A 22,593-nucleotide genomic window follows, 5' to 3' on the forward strand; every position below is an offset into this window, starting at 1 on the left:
TGTAACCTTAGGATTTGATTAAACAATTACATTTTCTGTGGACTGTAATAAATACATTAAAAAAAAAAAAAAATGGGGAAAAAGATAGCATATGTACATTGCATGTACCTGGTAACTTTACCCGCAGTTAGAATTGTCGCCGTATATTGTCGTTTCAATGGACAGAATTGAATTTTTTATATGACAGAAAGAATTACATTCATCCGTAATGAAAACCCTTCATTTTGAAGAAAAGAGATGCTAATTCTAACAAAATGTCTGAAAGGACGAAAAATATTTTAAAGGACAAAATTCAGAGACAGTCACCTAAATCTTTGGTTGAGGAACAAAACAAACAGTAAAAGACTCAATTATACAGTCATGAAATTATGATGAACCTCGAAACTTTTCTTTTTATTCTTAAAAAGATTATATAAAGTTCTGGAAATGAACAAAACTCAGTTTCTGTTCATCGAGTCCGCTTGGTTTACCGGTTCGACGTCTCTGATGTTAAAAATTAACCAATTCCACTGACGATATTCTTTTCAAGAATAACTTCTTTCTTAAATAAAATCAGGTCCCACCGATAGGTCCACCTCATCTTGTGTTTATTTTTGTAGTACATCTGGATATTTCCTGCTGTTGGTATATTGGGGGGTGGGGTAGTCGGATCAGTGGGGTAAAAAGGCACGCGGCGAGGTCGCTTAGGGGCAGAGTCAGTTCTCTGAAGGCCGTGGGGGCTCAGTAGGGATATCTGGAGATTGAGATGTAGATGATGAAGATGCTCTGATAGGTGATGCGGCCCTGTGTCGACAGCGTGGTGGCCTGCACCTTGAGGCGCACCAGACCTGACCTGTCCAGCGCTCGCCGGGTGAAGATGATGCCTCGGCCCGCCTCGTCCCTGATGTCAAACACCGGGCCCGCCGGGCCCATTCCGCCCACCTCCCCCTCCTGCTCCATCACTCTGAAGGACGTGCGCTCCTGCAGGACTCCCGACTCGGAGAACGCCGACAGCCGCACCACGTTGTGGTTGGCCGGGATGCCGAGTGGCAGCGTGAGCAGCTTGTACTGCAGCAGCAGCGGAGAGCTGCCAGACGAGCAGTCCAGAGAGCAGGGCCGGTAGCAGGTACTGGGAGGGGTGAGGGAAGACACCATGTCACCAACACACCATACAACAATGGTTCCCAAACTGGGTTGCATGGATCTACAAGGGTACTCTGGGCACAGGTCCCAGAGGCCTTGAAATGGTATTGGTATTGTATAAAAGTGGTTCCTTAAAGGAAAATACCAGCGACAAATTTAGTTTTGACTCATTTTAGCTCATAAAAAGGCGCAAGCCCCATTGCTTTGTTGATTTTATCACCATATTGTTCAAAAGTTTCATTTCGATTTTCAAGCCTCCAAGTTGCATTCATTTCAAAGTAAATTAGAGATTATTAATTCACTACTGACTTATTCAAACTGGCTATATCTGAGCTGTATTTATATAAAAAAAAAAAAAAGATCCAAAATCGCAAACCCAATACATTGTAATTAGACTTCCAGATCTTCCAGCCTTAATTGGCACATATAGTGAGTGTTTTGTGTGTCATACAATTTCTCTTGAAAATGGGAAAGGTTCGTAGCAACATAACAATATAATGGATATAATTTATACAGAACTGCAGCTACATTAGCTTGCAGCTGTAGCTAATAATGGGTCTTTATATTTTATAACGGTACAATAACAGTATTTTACCCGGGGCTCCCTCCTCTCTGGTAGGACGCTGGGCAGGGAGTGTCCAGGCACTGGTATCCGCCACGGGTGTTGAAGCACATCTGGTTGTGGCCGCACTGGATGCCTTCTACAGCACACTCATCTATGTCTATAAACACAGAGGATCAGATGTTTCAACACGGGGTGATCTGAGGTGATGATCTTACCGTAGCCAGTTCAGACACATAACGGTGAGGGTGTTACCTTTGCAGCTCCTGCCATTGGGCAACAGCTGGTACCCTGCGGGACAGAGGCACTGGAAGCTTCCCATGGTGTTTCTACATTCATGCTGGCATGGCTTCCTCAGAACACATTCGTCTACATCTGTAAAGAGGCCAGCAAGACGCAGATAAGCAAACCACTCAAGAGACCAACGGTAGAGATACGAAAAAGGAAATAAAGACGATGGTGTACTTAAGCCTCTTTCCCACACAGGAACATTGCTGGATAAAAAATATCCGGCAAAGGCAGTAGGTGGTTATTCCCACGTTGGCCTCCTTTACGGAAAAGTTGTGTATGAAGTCTGTTCTCAAATAGATGACTGTTACGGATACATTACATAACGCACGAGAGGTGTCTAATATCCTGCAAGGCTAGGCGGCAGACTCGGTTTGGTTTTAAGACCAGCGCTCCGCTCCCTGTCTCCCCCATAGATTCTCTTCCCTCCGCTGACAGAGCCCCCGGCGGCATTAACCCTAACCCTAAAGTTATTAAATCAGTGTGATCACTTTCAACCTGTCCTACGCTCTCTGCCTCCATAGAAGGAGCGTTCTCCACCCGTTCTACCTCTCCCTGTTGTTTGCTCCAAACTCCGGTGCAGCCGGCGGGCGGGTGAAGCACTAGCGCTTGCGCCCGACGTCGCTGCACCGCACCCCTAACTGTAGAAGACACGTGTTCTTCATCCTATCCAGATGTTGATTGATCTTGAGTTATGCATATAATGTCATTGCCACCATCAACCAAACGTTTAACAAATAAGGAACACTGTGTACTATGTATATTAACACTTTGTAGTCACCACATTAAAAACTAGTATCTGACCAGGCTCGTGGCCGGTGAGGATCTATCACTTTGAAAGTTCCACTCACCGACACATGAGCCATCCCTGTTGGCGTATCCCGCTGGGCAACTCTGCCTGGTAATGCGGGACACGCCCTGGGTACGGGACAGGACGGGCCTGCCCAGCGACGACACCAGTTGTGGGCGGAGCCTGGCCTTGACGCGGGTCCCGTTGGTGAAGGTCTGTCCTCTCTCCAACCCTGCGCAGGAGCGGCCGTCGCCCAGCAGTGCGGTGCCCACCGGACACAGGCACCGGAAGCTGCCGGGAACGTTGCGGCACTGGTGGGCGCAAGGGCTGGGCGTCTGCAAGCACTCATTCACATCTGTTAGGCAAAATGAGAGTTTGCACTGTCATACTGAGAATAAAGACTTAAAAAAAATAAAAAATAATAATAATTTTATCAGGAAATGAGAAGATGCTCCTCCTACCCAGGCATGGAAGACCTACGCCCTGCGACCGGTAGCCTCTGGGACACACACAGCCGTAACCTCCGATGGTGTTCTGGCATACCTGGCTGTAGCGGCACATGTGACTTCCATCTTGGCACTCATCAATATCTGGAAAAAAAACATGCATTTTGTGAGAAAAGATCATCTGAAGAATTTAGCATTTACAATATAGCGTTTTTAACATTGGATTGAAATTTTGAAAAAAAAAAAAAAAAGGTATACGTTATGTATGAGGTTAAGACAGGAAGGTCTGACAACCAGTCACTAACCCATGCAGGCCCCGTTCTCTGCTTTGGTCATGCCAGCTGGGCAACTGTCAAAACACTGGTATCCACCCTCCATGTTGCGGCACTGCTGGTGAGCCGGGCACACGTTTTTCATGCACTCATTAATGTCTGCAAAAGGGGAAAAGCAATAAATCAGATTCACTTATCCCTCATCTCTTGTCATCAAGGTGATCAGAGCGGTTTCATCTATGACCCGACTGGGATTACTGAGACAGTGTTTCCACGGCACCATCGTATGGAATGTTTTACCATGACAAATTTATGAGTTTGAATTTATGACTCCGAACTGGAAAAACTAGACCTGCGTCCCAGATACATAAATCTGCTTACATCCCCAGTCAAAAATGAACACTTGATGTACATTGCTCAGCAAAATAAATATATATATATTTTTAGAAGTCCATCATTCAAATTATCTGGTTATATTCCTAATATTGGAGACGCGGTATGGTCGGTAAACTCACCGAGGCAGCGGTGTCCTGAGACCTGGTACCCCGGGTGACAGATGCAGCGGTAGGAGCCCAGGGTGTTCAGACACTGATGCTGGCATGGGGAGATGGAGGACTCCAGACACTCATCCACATCTGAAACACATCACCGACAGATCAGACATCAGATCAGGAGATCTAATGTGGGAAACATGTTCTTGTCAATAAAGATTCCTGCGTTCCGAATGCCAGACGGCTCAATAACGATTTGAGATTCAAGATGTTTATCATGTACATAAACATACGATCATACAGTGACTCGCCTTCACAGCTGGTTCCCACAGCGCTGGGCTTGAACCCCAGGCCGCACTTGGCCTGGCAACGGTACGTGCCTACCATGTTGACACACTGCTGGTTGTAGTGGCACATGTGGGAGCCCTGGGTACACTCGTCAATATCTGCATCCAGGAAAGGAGACATGAATGTGAGGCAGATTGAAATACTCATCTGCAAAGGTTTGGCAAAGACAATAAGGGAAAAATGGCTGAAGACTTAAAGAAAGCAAATGGTATACTACTTAAATTTCGACCACTTTCCTTGGTCACCTTGGTCCTTTGTCTTGCCATTTAAAAAGTGGATATAAATTGCTATGTTTGTTAATATAACATGCAGAATGTTTAATAAGAATGCCTCTCCAAAAGTGAAATACACTTTCTGCAGGCTTTTTTTGGGCTGTCGGACCTTGGCAGGTGTTGGACTCGGTGGAGATGGTGAAGCCAGACGGACAGGTACAGGAGAACCCTCCCATGATGTTATTGCAGGAGTGAGAGCAGGGAGACCGGAGCGCACACTCGTCTTCATCTGACAAGAAGGGAACACGATTCAGCTTCTCTTTGGGTATCACGCTCACATCAAATCCAATAGAATGTCAATAGTTAAAAGAAAAGGGGGAAAAATAACATACCAGCACAGTAGGAGGCTGTGTCCAGAACGAAACCATTAGGACACGTCTCTCCATCACGATCTACGGACAAAGAAGGCCGCGTTCAGCCCATTTAGGGTTTCAAACATTCCCGAATGTGTCCCGGCCATCTGCACAGACAACAGCACATATTTGGACAGCAGACCTGGTAGGAGCAGGCTGGCGGTGATGTGGACATCCAGGCTCAGAGTGAAGATGCTGTAGGTGCTGTTTATCCCGGAGACCTTGAGCAGCTGCAGCAGAGGCCCCTGGCGCTCGGCCTGGCCCTCGTAAATGGTGGTGTGGTTACAGCGCAGCACCATGGGGCTCCCTCCCTTCTGGTGGGCCTGTGAAGACCACGAGTACAGCTGCCCCGGTCCGGTTTGCACGTAGGACTCGTCGTACTCCTGCGGGGCGGGAAGAAATGTGAAGAATTGCCTCATAGAAGTCTTCCATATTATGTGGTATATAATTTTTTTCGATAATGGTGTATTCACAACACCTGCAGAGCAAGATGGGAGGATGATAATGACGGGGGAACAAATCCATTGATGACAATGTCAATCAACAAAGCCCCCTCGGAATCCAGGCCTCGGCAAACATGTGTCAAACGAAGAATCTCACCTGGTTGAATGTAGAAAAACAAAATAATTATTGCACTGCAGTTCCATTTTGAAACTCAGAGGGAAGAAGGAAGGGATCGCTGCCATCTGCTGGTTCTTTATTGAACTACAGAAGCACGGCCTTTCCTGAGTCAGCATGTGGTTTAACTTATCTTGATGAATACAGTCTTACAGTTTGATCTGCGCTGCATGTATGATTATTGTTACATTGTAAAAGTCAGCGTTTTTTCGGTTCTTGGGTTCAAGTAACACGCGGTACGGAACAGAAGTTAGGTTAATCACCGAATCTTGATGGACAAACGAATGGCATAAATGCGGCGTCAGCCCAACGTGTGCGTGATACTCACCGGACTCAAATTCCAGCTGGGACTCCTGCCTGAACAGGCCCTGTGTGAGGGAGTAGCCGTTCCTGGCCACTCCGCTCTGCAGCACCGTCGTCCAGTAAATGGGAGTGAACACAGAAACCAGCACGCGCAGCAACGGACCTGAAACACACCAGCACTCAGAGTTAATGTCTTTAGCAGCATTAAGCTATAGGAAATGTCCTGGATAGTGGAAATCCATGCTTAAAAAGCCCCCTGTGACTTCTTACCTTCTACATCTGTCCATAATGTAACTGGATTACACTTGTGTATGTTTATACATAGATACACACATTTCACATAGGTTCCCCTTATAGATCTAAGAAAGGAAGCCAATCCCAATATTTTATATGCCTGAAGTAGCTTTGAAAAAAACTCTCTGTCTCTCCTCGTGTCCCAGATTTTTGATGTGCGTATACTCACCCACACTGGGGGGGATGTTATCCAGGTGGGCCTGCAGGGTGCTGATGCCCTCCTCCAGGTCGTCTGTGATGTTGGCCTCCAGGAAGGACACGCCGAACTCCCTCTCATTCACCATGCCAATCAGGCTGCCCCTGGCCCTGCGGGGGGATTCACCTTTCCGGGGGATATGGACAAACGGTCGGTGCATGGCATGACAATATTCAGAGTATTAGATTAATCTATGAACATTTGGGTTTGTGATGTAGCAATGCATAAAGCAGGTTTACATACATATTCCATATTTCACCTCTGGGTAGCATGACTCATCAAATGAGTCATACCATCAAGTCAAATACTGAAGCAATAATAAAACACACTCATTTCTCTTTCATGTCAAATGAAGACGAGGCGTTTTTGCACCACGAGAACGTCCCTTTTTTTTGTGTCCGCACTGCAGGAACTAGGAAAGTAGTTCTTCGAACTCCATTTTGAGGGACTTTTTTAGCTCCTACTCCAGGGCAGGGAGTAACCGACACACAAGGAACCTTCAGTGATGTAAGTCCACGGTCCCTTGCTCCTGGCGCACTGAGGACAGTCTGCCCAAGTCCAGTCGCATTGCTCTGGGTGCGGATCAGCTGACGTACACTTAGCGGCAATATAATAAAACCAATAAAAATAAAAAACAATAAAATTTGTATTTTTATTGTAGATGTATTTATTTAATTTATTTGATTTTCCAATGTTAATTTAATGAAAGACAAAAAGATCCCTCTGCGGTGTCCCATTGTGAGCCCATGCCTTATGAAAGTCGGAACCAAGTTTTAAATCAGGCCTCGTTGATCTAATATGAGTGAAGATTCGGAAACTGGATTGCTTATTTCTCGTCTCAAATTAATTCAGAACAGATTTGAGTGGACTGATAAATTGAAAAAAGTGAAAGTTGAGGAGTAGATACAACATGGAACTCTTGCTGAAACCCCGTGGACTTACGCCACTTCACCGTCACTTCAGAATTCCAATGCGTGCGGTATACATCCAGGAACAAAGCCCTTGAAGGTATCTAGTTCTAGATATGTATGAAATGATAGGTATCTAGACCTCCCCAGTTCCTAGTTCCCCTCAGGGAGTCCCCAGAACTGAACGGTGTAACACCTATAAACCATGAAAAAGGATCATTTAATCTATTTTCCACTGATGTTTTCCAATTAATCAGCGCTGTCCTGAATTGAAGCAAATGCTTCAGTATAGCCTGCTATTGACCTCAGCTTATCAGGACTCCCTACCGAATGTCTACAATTATCCTTCAACAAAGATCATACCTGGGCAAAGACCAGCCTGGCACTTCCTGGAATCAATGCTGGGTCCATCGCACAACCTGCCCCCATTGGCCGGTACTGGATTGTTGCACAGCCTGATTCGTTCTTGGAAGCCCTGTCCGCAGGAGCTACTGCATTGGCCCCACTCCGCCCAGGTGGAGTAGCCGCCATTGACTGCGTCACGACAGACACATGGAAACGTGCACGCCATTACTTTACTGTAGAATTTTAAGTTTTCGTTTATCTGCACACACGCAATGATAGAGCCCTATAAAAGATAACCCTTTATTAAGGCCTGTGGGAAATAGGGGGAAAAGGGAGAGACAAGCAAACAATGAAGCTAATCTTAAGTGTTTGTGGGTGTAATAGTGTGTGTGTGTGTGTATGTGTGTGTGTTTGTGTGTGTGTGGAGGGGGATCTGCCAGAGTGATGGATGAGAACAGAACTCACTTTGAACTTTAAGGGTAATGGTCCTCTCAGCTACTCCCGCTTCACTCTCTGCCACACACTGGTACTCTCCTGCATCTGCAGCCTGTCAGAGAGAATAGCCGCCGGTGAGAGTTGAGTTAATTGTAAGCGTTGCCCTCATTAGCCTAAACTGTCCCTCGAAGGTAAAAAATAGTAAAGACAATATGCAGATTTGTACAGCAGCTTAATACTGAAGCGCTGGCATTTTCCACGGGCAGAATTGAGAGGTGTACTGCATTAAACTGGTTGTTATGACAGAGATTACGAGGCTATGGATGGTGAATCGAAAAATTTAGAAGAAGAGAAAAAAAGCACTTTCTCTGGGCTCGGAGAGTCATCCGTCTGTGAGAAAGTCTCAGCTGCAGGGCGTGCAATTACAGCAGCGGCTGAGAGACTTAACAAGGTTACAGAGTTGAAAGGGAAGGGGCCAGAAGCCTGGGAACATCCTGCTCTCTGCTGTCCTCCTCCCTTCTGCTGCTAATGCTGTTAGTGGAGTCGACGGCCTCCAACGTGATTTAGGTGGGTTGGGGTGGGGGACGGCACTTGTGGGGCCATCACACATACTCCAATACCCAAGGTGACTGCTGATAAAGCCCAAACAGGCCTCCATGCATATATGAATTACCCCCTTCCCCCCCACCCCCCGAGTATTTTGTTTTTCCAAGCCTTATCTATTCTAAATTTAGACGCAGCCAACTTGGCATTGACCTCCCTGCCCTGCAGATGTTAGGCTTCAGAGCTCAGGTATGAAAGAGGGACTTTGTGAGGGCTGTGCTTACTGTGACGCTGTACATAACCAACGAGCCGTTGTGGAGGCTTTGCAGTCTGAGCAATCGGAGGAGGGGTCTCCCGTTCCACAGCCAGCGCAGGACTGGACTGGGATCTCCGTGGACCGGGCAGTCCAGCATGGCGGTGCCACCCTGGACCACCGTTTGAGACGTGTGGGCCTCGCCCTTCAACACCGGAGGCTCTGGAGAGATACCCCGTCACATACAGTAAGGTATAAAACGACGTGAGTGATGAGTGCACCGGAAGGTTCTAAGAATTGCACAAATGACCGCCCACCTCTGACACGGACGAAGGAGAGGGCTCGGATGGAGCCCACGCTGTTCTCCGCGATGCAGACGTAGGTCCCCGCATCGCTGGTGGTCACGTTCTCAATGACCACAGAGCTCTTTCCGGCCTCATCTACCATGGCACCTGAGAGACAAACAAGTCCAATCAATAAGATCACATTCATAGATTCATATGAATGTCACCCAAGACTCATAAGATCCTTATTATCATGGTGTCCGAGAGTTCAACTTGATGTTTTTTAAGAGACTGTGACAAATTTTAAGAACATTTAATACAGATTTTCGGACAAATCATCTATCATGAATAAGGTTCAACGGTAAGGTTATATAACATCAGATATATTGACTCTGACGCAGGAGAACATTTTGACATGAAGAAATATATTGATCAATAAACTAATGTAAACAAAATGTTTACGTTGAAATTAAGAACTCATAAATTCAATTTTAAGACTATTTAGTGACTTAAGTTTTAGACTTTCTTCAGCACCTGTGGATTATGACCAAGGAGAATGTTTAAATATATTCTCACATGGATGCGAGACTAGCAAAGTTAGAAAAAAGAACAGGACAGGACGTGGATGGATCTGACACTGTGATGCTTGTCATTTAACACATATTACGATGTCAATAGCGTATGACGTAAACGGGGAATCCTCTCTTGTACCTGGGAAGGGACCGTTGTTGGCAGTCCAGGAGATTACGGGCGTCGGTGTTCCCTGAGCGTGGCAGGACAAGGACAGACTCTGACCTTGGTTGAGGGTCACGTCTCCCGGGAGCTCCTTGAAGGCAGGCCTCATGTTGACGGACAGGAGGACATTCTGTCGGACAGAGCCCGCTGCATTGGTGGCCACACAGGTGAACACACCTCCGTCCCCTGGCTGAAAGAGAGTCATCATTTCTACACTCACATGTACGGACAGTCAATCTGCGGTCAATCCTAACTATGGTGGTATCTGACCTCTGCCCTCTCGATGATCAGCTCCCCTGAGCGCAGGACTGTGAATTTGCCTGGTAGGTTTGGGACGATGGCACCGTCCTTCTCCCATGTGATCCTGGGTTCCGGCGAACCCTGAGCAGCACAGGGTAACAAGGCCTGGAATCCCTGGATGACCGACAGCTCCGGTTGGCCAGCAGGGATCATGGGAGGGACTGAAAAGTTCATGATTGGTTGATCAATTGAAGTACACATGTACAGACAGACAGAAAGGCAGAGAGACAGAACACACACACACACACACACACACACACACACACACACACACACACACACACACACACACACACACACACACACACACACACACACACACACACACACACACACACATACACACACACACACACACACACACACCTTGAATAGCAAGCCTCATGTCATGACTAGCTCTGCCGGCGAGGTTTTTGGCAGTGCAGGTGTACAGGCCTGCATCGCTGCGCTGGGTAGCCATAACTGTCAGGGTTCCATTGGCAAAAATACGTATGTGTGCGCCCTCAACAAGAGGCCTCCTCTCCTTGTGCCAGGTGACTTCGGGCTGGGGCTGCCCGTCGGCGGCGCATTCCAAACTGACTGGCTGGCCCAGCACAGCTGTGTGCTCCACACGAGGCACGCTCAGCACTGGTGGAACTAGGGCCATATGGCAAGACAGAGAGAATTTATTATTTATTTAGTCAGATACAATTTATAGCCCACATTGCATTCGCTACATGAACATGGGATCATGCATGTATTGCTTATTTCCTGTACAACCGTTCAAACTGCAGGGTCACTCCAAGTGTAGGATAGGGTTGCCAATCTTGCTGAGCCCCGACACATACTTCAGTTTTGTTTTTGAATTCTGTCAGTTATAGTGACACTCCATGTTACCTTGAAGGACTAGCTTGGTCCTGCCCACGGTGGTGCCAGCTTCATTCTGCGCTAGGCACTGATAGGTACCAGCGTCACCCAGGCTGACACGAGAGAACTTCAGAGCTCCGTTTGAGAGAACGGCCAGTCGGTGTCCTGTGATGAGAGAGCAACTTTAAAGTCGGCAGGAACAACGCTCGTGGAGATGTGATGTGTTTGAAGTAAGACATTTGATGCAGTGTGTGCAATGAGTGCTTCATCGGCTTTACCTGCTGCAATGGGAACTCCCTCTCTCTGCCATGTGATGGAAGGCCTGGGGAAGCCATGGACCTCACAGGGCAAAACAGTGCCATGATGTAAAACCACCTGCACTTCCTCTGCCATTGGCCTTATCTCTGGGGGCTCTGTGTGCAAGAAAATAAAATACTTGAATAGCCACAGACCATAAAAAAACACCTATTTGATTCCCCGTATGATTCCTACAAAGCCCTACCTTGCACAGTGAGAGAGATGTGCTTGTGAGCCACCCCCGCTGGATTACGGGCAGAGCAGGTGTACCTTCCAGCGTGACTGGGAATAGCAGCAGTTATCTCCAGCACACCTAAATGACAGCACAAAAAGATGTCTGGTCATCTGTTTTGCACCCTTGGCCCCAAATGAATGCATGGCAGTTTACGAGGAAATGTGTCCAACCGGTGGGCAGGACACGGTAGCTCCCTCCTCTCGAGCTCAGCTTGGCTCCGCCCTTGGTCCAAGTGACAGCTGGCTGGGGGCGTCCCTCCACGTGGCAGGGCAGCACGACGGGGGACATTTTCACCGCAGTGACCGCGGTGACATCGTCTTCAATAGAGGGCGGGACTAAAAGATATGAAGGGAAATAACTTGAAATAACTGCTTTTTCAATTTTGACTCCAGCTTTTAAGTATTATAATAAAATTACCCAGTACCTTGAAGGATGACCTCAATGACCCTGCGCTCCTCTCCTACTTCATTGACGGCCGTGCACTCAAAGTAGCCTTCGTCCTCGTTGGACGGAGAGGAGAGAACCAGAGACCCAGAGGAGAGTAGCCTTAACACAAAAAGGAGACATTTTAAGCCTTTGAGACCATATGGCATGTGTCCCATGCATCTATTTGAAAGAAATGGGATCGCACTCCACAAGGGAAGCCACAGTTCACCTGTATGTCCCAGGCTGCTGGTTGATGTTGAGCGGGCTGCCGTTCTTCTTCCAGGTTACTTTCGGGGCAGGCATGCCCATGGTCTCACAGCTCAGCACGGCTCTGATTCCTGTGGTTATGGTCACATTGAATGGCCCTGGACCGATGGAAGGACCCACTGATGGGAGGAGACACAGACTTAGACCGATGGACCGAGGATGGGAACAAAACCGGAAAACACATCCAAAATGTATACCTAAAACTAAACCGCAAACATAGTGCATACAAATACAACACTGTTGAAGTCTTTATTTATTAGAGCTGTATTCACCGAACACCCGGAGGTCCATTCCCTTGTGGTCTGAGCCAGCCTGGTTGGACACTGTGCAGTAGTAGCGTCCCGCGTCACTCAGCTGAACTGCATGAACACGCAGTGAGCCCTCGGCCAGCATGGAGTACCTTTAACAGAAAACAAAATGTTAAGACCAAAACAATAGGACACCAGCTTCCTTTATGGATTATCAACTCTGCGTTGACGGGTATGAATTCTCAGATTCTTGGGATGAACATACATCAACACAGTTGTCAGCCTGATGTCTGTCTGAAAAGGTTGTGATGGTTCGTCTCTTCGAGATTTAATAAAGTAAAGGTTTTAAAGTCTCTGTAAAGAAGGTTTATTTTTGTTTTTTAATCAATGAATAGGCCTAAAATAACACATTTTGGTGTTGGAGACTAATGTAAAAAGCACAAAACTGTCACCTACTTATTGTTATCATGAATTAAGGGGAAGCCGTCTTTCCTCCACATGACCGTCGGAGAAACGTCCCCTTCCACCTCACACGATAGAACGGCATCTTTACCGACGTGCGCTGTCACCACTGAACCGCTCTCCTTTATGACCGGTGGCACTAGAGGCGTGAAAAGTGGAAAATAGTCATTTTAAATTGAGTTGAACTGTTTAATTTGTCTTTCATTTCTGGTATTAAACAGGAACGCACAGAGGATCTCCACGGTGAAAAAGAGGCTGGTGCTTCCGGCCATGTTTGTGACCACGCAGCTGTAATATCCGCCGTCCTCAGACCTGACGTCCTGGATCTCCAGGTACTGACCCCCCGCCAGCCGCTGGACACGACTCGCCAGCTGGGGGAACGAGGGGAAGAAAAAGAGTCAAATAAATCCATCATTCTACCTTTTTACTGTCCCCCCTCCTTCTCAAGAGCTCCAAATGTAATACCTGCAGTTTGACGTCATCCTTGTACCACTCTATTTTGGGAGGCGGGTCGCTGTCAGCCAGGCATTCCAAGGTCAGGTGTCCCTTGGAAGGCACCGTCACTGTCCTCACGTCACTGGAGCCCAGGAGAGTCGGCGGGGCTGGAACAGAGCGAGAGCAGTGCTGATTGAGGTCATTCTGTATTTTTCGTTTAGAGCTGTCACGATTATTACATAAACGCCTTAACGCGAAGGTTTGCGCTGACGGCAATTGTTTTGCCAAATTGTTAGATTCCACCATGTTGGAAATAGTTGGGTTGAGGCAAATTAACTACTCTCTACTTTCTCAAATATGTATATCAATAGAAAATTACTCTGTTTTAAGCTTATACCATTATAGCACCGTAAATACATAAAAAACCTTTAAATCGTTAATTGTTAATGGTTAAAATGGTTAAAATTAATAGTCCACTAAAATGTCATGATTGTGACATATAGTAACATTCACATTAACTTCCTGTGTTGTTTTTCACACAAAAGATGTTTCCATGCTTTCCTGTATGGATTGGGTTTTTCATTTTCAAAACTGTGCGATTAAGAAAAGAAAACACATCCAGGCAAAAAATACCAAAATAATAGGGAAGAAGCAGGATCACGGGACTAAGTGGAGGAGAAAGGGAAAAGGACAAGGAGACTCAAAGTGCTTCTTGTATAACTGGACACGGAACCAGAACAGAGCGTGTCACCTTGGACTCGGACCCAGTGGTTCTTCCCGTCCTCTCCAGCCAGGCTGCTGGCCAGACAGGTGTAAAGACCTCCGTCCTCCACCTGAAAAAACACAATCATCCTAAGTGCTTCTTCAGAGCAGTGCCATCAGAGGTATTAAAGAGCTTCAACTGTAGATGTAAGAAAGCGTTGTAAGCGTTTTGGAACATTCCTGACCATCAAATCAATCTAATACATTTCACTTTGTCACATAGATTCCCTTAGCGCTTGGAAATGTCATTGCGTATTAAAGCAGCACTATGTAACTTTCGGAATTTGGCGCCCCTGCAGTTTCTGAGTGCAAATGCACTTTTACACCATTATCATAAAACTCAGTCTGGTGTGCAAAAATAATTTAGTTTACTGGACAAATTTAAACCTAATCGGTCACGTTTCAATAACAGTCTGTGTTACAAACGCAAAGATGATGTAGGTTACAGCGCCCCTTACCGGCAAGTTTATAATTTATGGTTTGTTTTTTTTGTTTGTTTGTTTTTTTATTTTACCAGTCAAAAAAAAACAGTAATTACCGGAGCCAAACATCAAGTAAGTGATGCAGTGCCGTAAAGCGTAACACATTTTTTCCCGCGGTTTCGTACCCGATCACAGAAGTTACATAGTGCAATAACAGGCGTTCAGGGGGGTGGGTGGGAATGAAAGAGGTGCCATTCTCCATACTGTATTAAAAGTCAGTGTAATACAGTATGCAGAATGGAACCTTTTTCATCCCATAACATCAAAATAATTTTGAAGCTGTTATTTTAAGGTAAAAAAGTTACATACAGTAGAGTTGTTTTAAGGCTGACCAACCTGGACTTTACTTATCCTGATGAAGCGCCCGTCCTCCTGCACAACGTCTGTTCCCTTCATGGGGCGCCCGTCCTTGAGCCAGCTGAGGGTCGGAGGCGGGACCCCCGCGGCGGAGCACTCAAGCTCCAGGGTTGTGTCAACAGCGATGGTCAGCTCATCTGGGGAGCCGGGGCTGGATATCTTTGGGGGCTCTGTGTGAAAGTACAATAAATCACTTGTTTTAGTATTATTTACACTTGATTCACTATAAGGGGACCGCTGAGCAGCAACCAGTGAACGTAACCGTGTCTTGCGATGTTTACCGAGCACTGTGAGGTTGAAGCTCTTGGTGCTGCTGCCGGCCTGGTTGCTGGCCACACAGCTGTAGAGCCCCGCATCCGAGGGGGCGACATCGGGCAGCTGCAGCCGCGTCTCCTGGCCGTCCAGCAACAGGTTCCGGTGCAGGGACAGGGGCTGTCCGTCTTTCATCCAAGTCAGAGTGGGTGGGGGCACACCGCGCGCCTCGCACGTCAGGGTCACCAGGGAGCCCTGGACGACCGTGACGGGCTCCACGGGCTCCACGTGGTCCACACCAGGGGGCACTGTGGGACAGATAAGACACACAGTCTCCTTCTCTATCTCCTTTACTGTAGAACATGAAATAATAATAAAGTGTCCGTTTTAAATCCAGGCTAGATTGGGGCCAAAGGGAGGACTGTTCAGAGCAGTTCAAGGTCGGTTCTGTTCCTTTTCCAAATCAGATCCCTTCTGTGAATCTGCACCAATTTTGGGCCACTGTGCAGACAGAATCTGGGCCAGATTCAGCCCATTGTTGGTTTGCTATGAAGGTCATTATCTTATGAGGAGAGAGTCCAGTTTCCTAAAGTGTTATTCCCTTAATTTTTGATTCATGACTCAAGGTTCCCCAAGTTAAAAGCACCGTGAAATTAATTTCTCACTTTGGAACAAAAATGGACATAAAACACGGAAGTGATATTTTATGAGGAGGAGCTTGAGTGCAATGGTACCTTGGACCTGAACATCATAGCTCAGCTCTGCGAGACCAGCTCGGCTGCGTGCCACACATGTATAAACTCCAGAGTCAGACAGCTGGACGTGAGAGATCCTAAACACAAGAAAAAAAGCATCCAATGCCTATTCTGCAATATAGTTTAATGATTATGTTGAGCAAACAACTTAAATTGACAATATTAAAGGAAAAATCTAAACTGACCTGAGTACAGAGTCCCCGGAGAGGAGATGCGTTCGGGGGGAGAGTAGCAGGGGTTGTCCGTTCTTCAGCCAGCTGATCTGGGGTGGGGGGTTTCCAGCCACGTGACACTCCAGGGTCACGATGCTGTCCTGCGTGGTCTGCACCTCTCTGGGGATCGCAGTCTCCCCGGAGATGGTAGGAGGTACTGTGGGCAATGTAGAAAAAGAAAATCCAATCAAATCAAACCAAATTACGAAGAGCAATTTAATATGCAATTTTATTACAAAGAAGTTACCGAGTACGAAAAGGGTATAGATTTTGCTCTCCTGGCCGGCGGGACTGACAGCCAGACAGGTGTATGTTCCAGAATCCTCTGGACTCAGATGCAGCAAGGTCAACACGCTGCCGTTGGGGGTCACACTGTCAAACGATAAAATACACCCACGTGCCTTAGCCTAAGACTTCAACCATGTGGCTCTGCGCTTTCACCAGCAGAAAAAAAGCATGGAAACGGAATGAGGACGGACTTACTCTATGTACTGAGTTTCTGATCCCTCGAGAGTCACTCCGTTCTTCAGCCAGCTGAGTTGTGGAGTAGGGCTCCCAGTTGCCCTGCACTCCAGGGTCAATGCTTCGCCCACTGGGGCGCTTAGGTCAGACGAGTGGCCTGACTCCAAGATGGTGGGCGGTACTAAAACAATTGAATGGAAATCAAATCCTTGTTTTATGGAGGCATTTGCAGCTCATACTGCTCCAAGTAGTAACAGCTTGTGTTTACCTTGCACTGTGAGAATGTAGTCTTTCTGTGTCTCTCCCCCGCTGTTCTTGGCCACACAGGTATATGTCCCTGCATGAGACAGAGTCAAAGGCCCTAGCTCCAGTCTGCTGCCCCGGACCGACCACTGCCACTGCAGGCTGCTTTCTGGAGAGAGCGCACGTATTCACAATCGGCACAATCATACAAGCTCACAATTTAACTCCCCAATCGTCCCCTTCCACTCCTCTTACCGATTGGAGTGCCGTCTTTATGCCAAGTGACACTGGGAATGGGGACCCCCGAGGCCTCACACAGCAAAGTGACATGGGAGCCCAGCGTTTGGGTCAGGGTTTCTGTGAGCGCTCCATCCAGGACAGGGGCCACTGTGAAAGATCCAGATGAATAGTTTTCATGATAGCACTTTGGACAAGTTGGCATCATTTAATAATTATTATTTGTGAGGATACAAAGGCAGTGGTGTCTCACCATTTACTGTCAACCGAAAGGTCCTGTCCACCTGTCCAGCCACATTGGACACCTTGCAGGTGTAGGTGCCTGCATCCCCCATCTACAGACCAGCAAGGTATGTCAGCAAATCACACAAGGAGGAATCCTAAACGATTATTTTGCCAAAATGTATTTTTTGACCTGCACTCCGATGATCTCCAGTTGATGGTGGTCCATTTTAAGGCCGTTTCCTGGCGCTAGCTGCCGCCCATTCCGGTACCACGTGACCTCCGGCTCCGGAAGGCCCCGTGCCTCACATCGCAGGGTGACGGAGGAGCCCACCTGAGGGGTTAAGAGCTCTGACTCAGAGTCCAGACGGGGGGTCAGGGCAGGCAGCACTGTCGGCACACATGAAGAAGGCATGACCTCAGCATAATCCGCTCACTATAATTAGTGTGATTCATTCTGAAACTATCCACCATTACAGCTGGTTTGGTTTGGTGGTGAAGGAACAAAAGTAGTTGCTTCCAGGTGTGGGCATGTGAAGCTCATCTATGTGTGGTAAATGTTTGGTGAAGTCTGGCGCTCTCTCACTGTAGACGCTGAGCAGGATGCTCTTCTGGTCCTGGCCGGCCGAGTTGGTGGCCGTGCACACATACTGTCCGGCGTCCTCCACTCTGGCTTGCGGCAACTGCAGCATCTGACCACCTGCAGTATTGGAACAGCAAAACAATATCAAAGATGGTTTGCTATTTTTCAGTTTCATGGACTGCCTGATTGTCATTTCAGTTTACTTTTGTTGTTATATTTATTGGAATTCCACTCGTATTTTGTGTCATGTAAGGCTCTTAATTCACTATTCTCTAGGCTGAAGTATTATTTAGTTGGTAGGGATCTCTGATCTCCTTGAGAGAATCTGTGTCCTTTTTTTCGGACAGTGAGTAATGGCCCGCTTCTGACCTGGCAGGATGTGGATGCCGATGCTGAACTGGAGGATCTGTCCGTCCCGGGTCCAGGTGATCTCTGGAGGAGGGTACGCCTGGACGTCGCACAGCAGGGACACCATGTGACCATCGATCACGCTCACCTCCTCCTCCTTCTGGCCAAGTATCCTGGGTGGAACTAGGGACAGGGACCGGGGCCGTCGTAGCGGGGGGTTAGCCAGCGAGTTTGAGGAAAAACAGCCCTTGGTTAAATGGGAGACGTGGACCTCTCTCACCTTGCACTGTCAGACTGAAGAGCTTCTCAATCGCCCCGACCTTATTCTTTCCCACACACAGATACCCTGCCATGTCTGAGACCTGGACACTGAGGAGCTGAGGGGAGAAGAGACAGAAGGTTGGGAACCTCCAGTCGATCAATCATTCAATGTGCCGTGTTCATGGCTTGTGTCGTGGCAGCATTTCCCTACGCTTGCGACTCACCTGGAGCTGAGTCCCGTCCTCGCTGATGTGGTGATGCTCCGAGTCAGTGTTCACCGGTACCCCGTCCCTCAGCCAGGACACCACTGGAGCGGGGTGCCCCGTCACGTCACAGTTGAGAACGATGGTGCTGTTGACCACTGCTGCGATCTCCTCCATGTACCCATCTGACCCTGTGATGGCAGGTGGCACTGGGTGGCAATGGAGAAAAAGAATGTGAATTTCTCGTAATTTCAGCCCATTTGCAGTAGTTTAGCAAATATCTACTTTGACTTAGCTTGATATCTAAATAACAGCTGAATGATGATACGTACAGCCGTTTAATTGAATTTTGGGAGGTGGGTATATCTAGCTGTCTATCGATCAATATATTAGAACCCCAATAACTAACCCAGGATCTCAAGTTCAAAGTGCATGCGGTCCTCCCCGGCCTCATTGACAGCCTGACAGGTGTATTTTCCGCCATCTTCTTTCTGCACTTGAGAAATCTGCAGCACCTGTCCACCTAGGAGGATACATTTTTTATTCATTTATCATTTCATACTCATATATACCTTGTTTTAGTGCCACGAAATACCATAGAAACACTTTTTCCTAACCTGGAAGCAGCACCACTCCATCGGCAGTGGTGAGCTTCCGCCCCTCTCTGTACCAGCTGATCTTGGGCGGAGGGATAGCGTTACTCTCACAGGACAGGTTGATGGGGTGTCCCAACACCACCTCCGTCTTTTTTGTCATTTCCTCCTCTCCATATTCATCCTCCTCTCCGAGTCCCCAGGCTGCCTCTCCATTATTCACCCGGTGGAAGACAGGGGGAACTGGTGAACCAAAGAACCGTCTATTAGTATGTCATTATTATTTTCCGTTGATTCATTTTATTCAACCTTTAAATTCCAGAAGCTATAAAAAATATATTTTAATTGGGAAAAACCAATGATGCCATTATAATATTACATAATTCATATTCATATTAATTTAAACTCGATCCCTATGATGTGTGATAAAATATAGGATGACATTTTCAACTGAATAAATTCAAAGTGAAATGGCAGCAAATGTAATCAAATGCAAATTTCTAATTGTGCGCTGGATGTTAACACACCCTGGACGGTGACGTAAAAGTCTCTTTTGTCCTCTCCTGCCGTGTTGGTGACCATGCAGGTGTACTGTCCCTCGTGGGACAGCTTGACGTTATCTATGTGGAGGACGTGGCCACTTTCCCGAATACCGGGTTGGATGTTTCCATTCAGCAGCTGAGAGAGGAAGCAGTTAGAGGATTAAAATATTCATATTCTCCCTGGAGTGCGTTGTGATTATATTTGTTGAAGGCAATGTGAATATTTGACCTGACTAACAGATTCAAACACCAACCTGACCGTCTTTGAACCACTGGGTCTTGGGTTCAGGGAAGCCTTTAGCCAGGCAGGATAGAATTAATGTACCGTTTATCCGTACCTTCTCCTCACGCCTACCAAAAGTCAGGGTTGTAGAGTCTCCCTCTATTTGTGGTGGGACTGTGGAGAGATAGTAATATTCCATAGCCCTTTCTTCAATGTTCTAAAAGCTAGTGATGTACAACATCGTAAGATATGTTCTACATCTCCAAAGCGCTTACCCAGCACACTCAGGGAGTAGTGTTTGAGGGCGGTGCCCGCTGGGTTGCTGGCTCGGCAGGTGTAGAGGCCCATACTGTCTCCCTGGGCCGAGCCCAGCCGCAGAATCTGCCCCCCATGGGTGTAAGTCAGCTGGGCACTAGACACAATGGGCTGGTTGTCCTTCAGCCAGGTTATGGTGGGAACAGGGGACCCTTCAACGTCACAGGGCAGGACTGTAGGGAACCCCAACACCACAGACACCTCCGCGGTCCCACTGGGTCCTCTAATGGTGGGGGGAGCTGGATAAGAGAGAGAGAGGTAAGCTGACAAAATCTTGTCAATGTCCCCTTTTTAATGCTTTTTTTTATTTTTAACATATATAATCAAGCTGTTTCAGGGGGGGTTCACCTTGCACGGTAAGTCTGAACTGCCGCATCTGAGTCCCTGCATTGTTACTGGCCAGACACTGGTAGAGTCCCTGGTCCCTGAGTCTCACTGACTTCACCTTCAGTACCTGGTCACCCTTCAGAAACGCCACATGGGGGTCCCCGTTACGAGATAAGACCCTGAACACACAAGGAGGGAAGCGTCAATTTCATGGTAGCTTAGTACTTACTATAGGGTGTAACGTTTTGTGACATGAACAGAGTCAATTCAAGTTTCTTTATATAGCCCTTAATCACAGAGAAATCAACGGCATCCCCTAGTCTGAAACAGGATGCATTGTCAGACTTACTCTCCATCTCGGCTCCATTCTACTGTGGGTGCTGGGTGCCCGTTGACATGGCAATGGAACTCCACTTCCTGACCCAGTACAGCAGCCAGCTCCTGTAGCCGAGTGGTTCCCGAGATCACTGGCGGTGCTGTGATACGAATGGAATGTCAATGGACATAGACAAAAACGATATACAGCACAACACTTTCCATTGCTTTATTCCAAGTACTTATGAGCTCACCTTGCACCACTATGTTGTATTCTCTCCGGGCCTCGCCAGCAGAGTTGTGGGCTGTGCAGGCGAACTGGCCCGCATGCTCTGACTGAACTCTGTAGATTCTCAGCAGCCTGTTTCCATTCTGCAGATAAACCCCGGGTCTGTCTGCCTAAAATGAGTCCCAAAAAACAAGAGGTGCCATTAGCTTTACATTGTTATTAGTTTTGTGACCACTTGGTGGTGTGGTACTGCTAGATATGATCAAGGCAGGATGACTCGCTCACAGGATGACTGTCTTTAGTCCAAGTGATTGATGGGGAAGGAATGCCAAAGGCATCACAGCCAAGAGTGAGAGGCTGCTTCAAGGTGACGGTGAGGTTCAGAGGCTGGCCGTCATCTGGGATCTCTGGGGGAACTGGAGAGGAAAGGGAGAAAGACAATTCTATCTTCCTCCTTCAGACATTTGTCTGTGCAATGAATCACATGCAGGATTAACCAATTCTCTATCTATCTATCTATCTATCTATCTATCTATCTATCTATCTATCTATCTATCTATCTATCTATCTATCTATCTATCTATCTATCTATCTATCTATCTATCTATCTATCTATCTATCTATCTATCTATCTATCTATGAGTTCTAATAACCTCCCAAAATGTTCTATAAATCTACAGTATACTAAGTGAATAGTATACTAAATATATTCTGTTCACTTGAAGTAATTGACAAAGTGAAAGATTCTGGATCTGTACAGGTTGTGAAAAGTGGTACCGGTCCATGGCTACGTGCAGCCGTCGCTGTAAGGGAAAACTCAAAAGGGCACGTGAATTCTCACCATTCACTTTCAGTCTGGTTTTCCTCTCCACAGATCCTGCGTCATTGCTCGCCACACACTTGAAGTCCCCGCTGTGACTGGCAGACGCTGCGCTAATCACAAGGGAGCCGTCGCGGGACACAGAAAACTGGGATTGGTCATTGTGTATCTCGAGGCCGTTCTTGAACCACCGCACTCTGGGAGGCGGCGAACCTGCAGGTGCAGAGACAAGAGCGGATTTCCCAGTAAGCCGCTGAGGCTTAGAACAGGCTTCATTGGTCACGTCAGAAAGAAAAGTTACTTTTATCTTTCTTCTTCTCTACAGGAGAAGTTAGTGGGCAGGCGGCCCAGACCGGGGGAGACAAAGCAGACCTTACATTTATCTATTGGACGGCAGGAAGGCGGGGGGAAATCTTGCCAAATTGGTTGGAGTCCGGAAGCTCCAGCTTTCAAGGTCAGAGTCACTCACGAAAAGC

The 22,593-nt window shown here is 47.3% G+C and overlaps 1 protein-coding gene across 1 annotated transcript in view; it reads right to left on the minus strand.

The window, feature by feature from the left end:
* Nucleotides 1–366: 366 nt before the first annotated feature.
* Nucleotides 367–22,593, minus strand: part of hmcn2 (hemicentin 2) — a gene marked incomplete at its 5' end in the record, with an annotated part of 42,587 nt that continues 20,360 nt past the window's right edge. The window contains 56 exons of the mRNA XM_080004280.1: nucleotides 367–1,108; nucleotides 1,718–1,844; nucleotides 1,940–2,059; nucleotides 2,824–3,117; nucleotides 3,224–3,352; nucleotides 3,514–3,639; nucleotides 3,996–4,115; nucleotides 4,283–4,417; nucleotides 4,701–4,820; nucleotides 4,924–4,983; nucleotides 5,087–5,327; nucleotides 5,423–5,544; nucleotides 5,891–6,028; nucleotides 6,329–6,481; nucleotides 7,627–7,797; nucleotides 8,074–8,155; nucleotides 8,871–9,061; nucleotides 9,157–9,291; nucleotides 9,835–10,048; nucleotides 10,129–10,319; nucleotides 10,525–10,794; nucleotides 11,035–11,169; nucleotides 11,283–11,417; nucleotides 11,507–11,614; nucleotides 11,707–11,871; nucleotides 11,961–12,082; nucleotides 12,192–12,348; nucleotides 12,502–12,629; nucleotides 12,934–13,078; nucleotides 13,169–13,310; nucleotides 13,405–13,541; nucleotides 14,126–14,207; nucleotides 14,955–15,145; nucleotides 15,257–15,535; nucleotides 15,962–16,059; nucleotides 16,168–16,351; nucleotides 16,442–16,566; nucleotides 16,678–16,837; nucleotides 16,925–17,068; nucleotides 17,155–17,286; nucleotides 17,390–17,471; nucleotides 17,552–17,748; nucleotides 17,945–18,058; nucleotides 18,311–18,472; nucleotides 18,570–18,666; nucleotides 18,775–18,962; nucleotides 19,163–19,276; nucleotides 19,371–19,589; nucleotides 19,874–20,024; nucleotides 20,143–20,285; nucleotides 20,387–20,665; nucleotides 20,775–20,932; nucleotides 21,103–21,229; nucleotides 21,323–21,467; nucleotides 21,583–21,713; nucleotides 22,139–22,330. Coding sequence (XP_079860406.1) covers nucleotides 721–1,108; nucleotides 1,718–1,844; nucleotides 1,940–2,059; nucleotides 2,824–3,117; nucleotides 3,224–3,352; nucleotides 3,514–3,639; nucleotides 3,996–4,115; nucleotides 4,283–4,417; nucleotides 4,701–4,820; nucleotides 4,924–4,983; nucleotides 5,087–5,327; nucleotides 5,423–5,544; nucleotides 5,891–6,028; nucleotides 6,329–6,481; nucleotides 7,627–7,797; nucleotides 8,074–8,155; nucleotides 8,871–9,061; nucleotides 9,157–9,291; nucleotides 9,835–10,048; nucleotides 10,129–10,319; nucleotides 10,525–10,794; nucleotides 11,035–11,169; nucleotides 11,283–11,417; nucleotides 11,507–11,614; nucleotides 11,707–11,871; nucleotides 11,961–12,082; nucleotides 12,192–12,348; nucleotides 12,502–12,629; nucleotides 12,934–13,078; nucleotides 13,169–13,310; nucleotides 13,405–13,541; nucleotides 14,126–14,207; nucleotides 14,955–15,145; nucleotides 15,257–15,535; nucleotides 15,962–16,059; nucleotides 16,168–16,351; nucleotides 16,442–16,566; nucleotides 16,678–16,837; nucleotides 16,925–17,068; nucleotides 17,155–17,286; nucleotides 17,390–17,471; nucleotides 17,552–17,748; nucleotides 17,945–18,058; nucleotides 18,311–18,472; nucleotides 18,570–18,666; nucleotides 18,775–18,962; nucleotides 19,163–19,276; nucleotides 19,371–19,589; nucleotides 19,874–20,024; nucleotides 20,143–20,285; nucleotides 20,387–20,665; nucleotides 20,775–20,932; nucleotides 21,103–21,229; nucleotides 21,323–21,467; nucleotides 21,583–21,713; nucleotides 22,139–22,330 — 8,795 coding nt within the window. The 3' untranslated portion in view covers nucleotides 367–720. The remainder of the gene's footprint in view (nucleotides 1,109–1,717; nucleotides 1,845–1,939; nucleotides 2,060–2,823; nucleotides 3,118–3,223; nucleotides 3,353–3,513; nucleotides 3,640–3,995; nucleotides 4,116–4,282; nucleotides 4,418–4,700; nucleotides 4,821–4,923; nucleotides 4,984–5,086; nucleotides 5,328–5,422; nucleotides 5,545–5,890; nucleotides 6,029–6,328; nucleotides 6,482–7,626; nucleotides 7,798–8,073; nucleotides 8,156–8,870; nucleotides 9,062–9,156; nucleotides 9,292–9,834; nucleotides 10,049–10,128; nucleotides 10,320–10,524; nucleotides 10,795–11,034; nucleotides 11,170–11,282; nucleotides 11,418–11,506; nucleotides 11,615–11,706; nucleotides 11,872–11,960; nucleotides 12,083–12,191; nucleotides 12,349–12,501; nucleotides 12,630–12,933; nucleotides 13,079–13,168; nucleotides 13,311–13,404; nucleotides 13,542–14,125; nucleotides 14,208–14,954; nucleotides 15,146–15,256; nucleotides 15,536–15,961; nucleotides 16,060–16,167; nucleotides 16,352–16,441; nucleotides 16,567–16,677; nucleotides 16,838–16,924; nucleotides 17,069–17,154; nucleotides 17,287–17,389; nucleotides 17,472–17,551; nucleotides 17,749–17,944; nucleotides 18,059–18,310; nucleotides 18,473–18,569; nucleotides 18,667–18,774; nucleotides 18,963–19,162; nucleotides 19,277–19,370; nucleotides 19,590–19,873; nucleotides 20,025–20,142; nucleotides 20,286–20,386; nucleotides 20,666–20,774; nucleotides 20,933–21,102; nucleotides 21,230–21,322; nucleotides 21,468–21,582; nucleotides 21,714–22,138; nucleotides 22,331–22,593) is intronic.

This window comes from Zeus faber, assembly GCF_960531495.2.
Source record: "Zeus faber genome assembly, chromosome: 7".
NCBI classification, from domain to species: domain Eukaryota; kingdom Metazoa; phylum Chordata; class Actinopteri; order Zeiformes; family Zeidae; genus Zeus; species Zeus faber.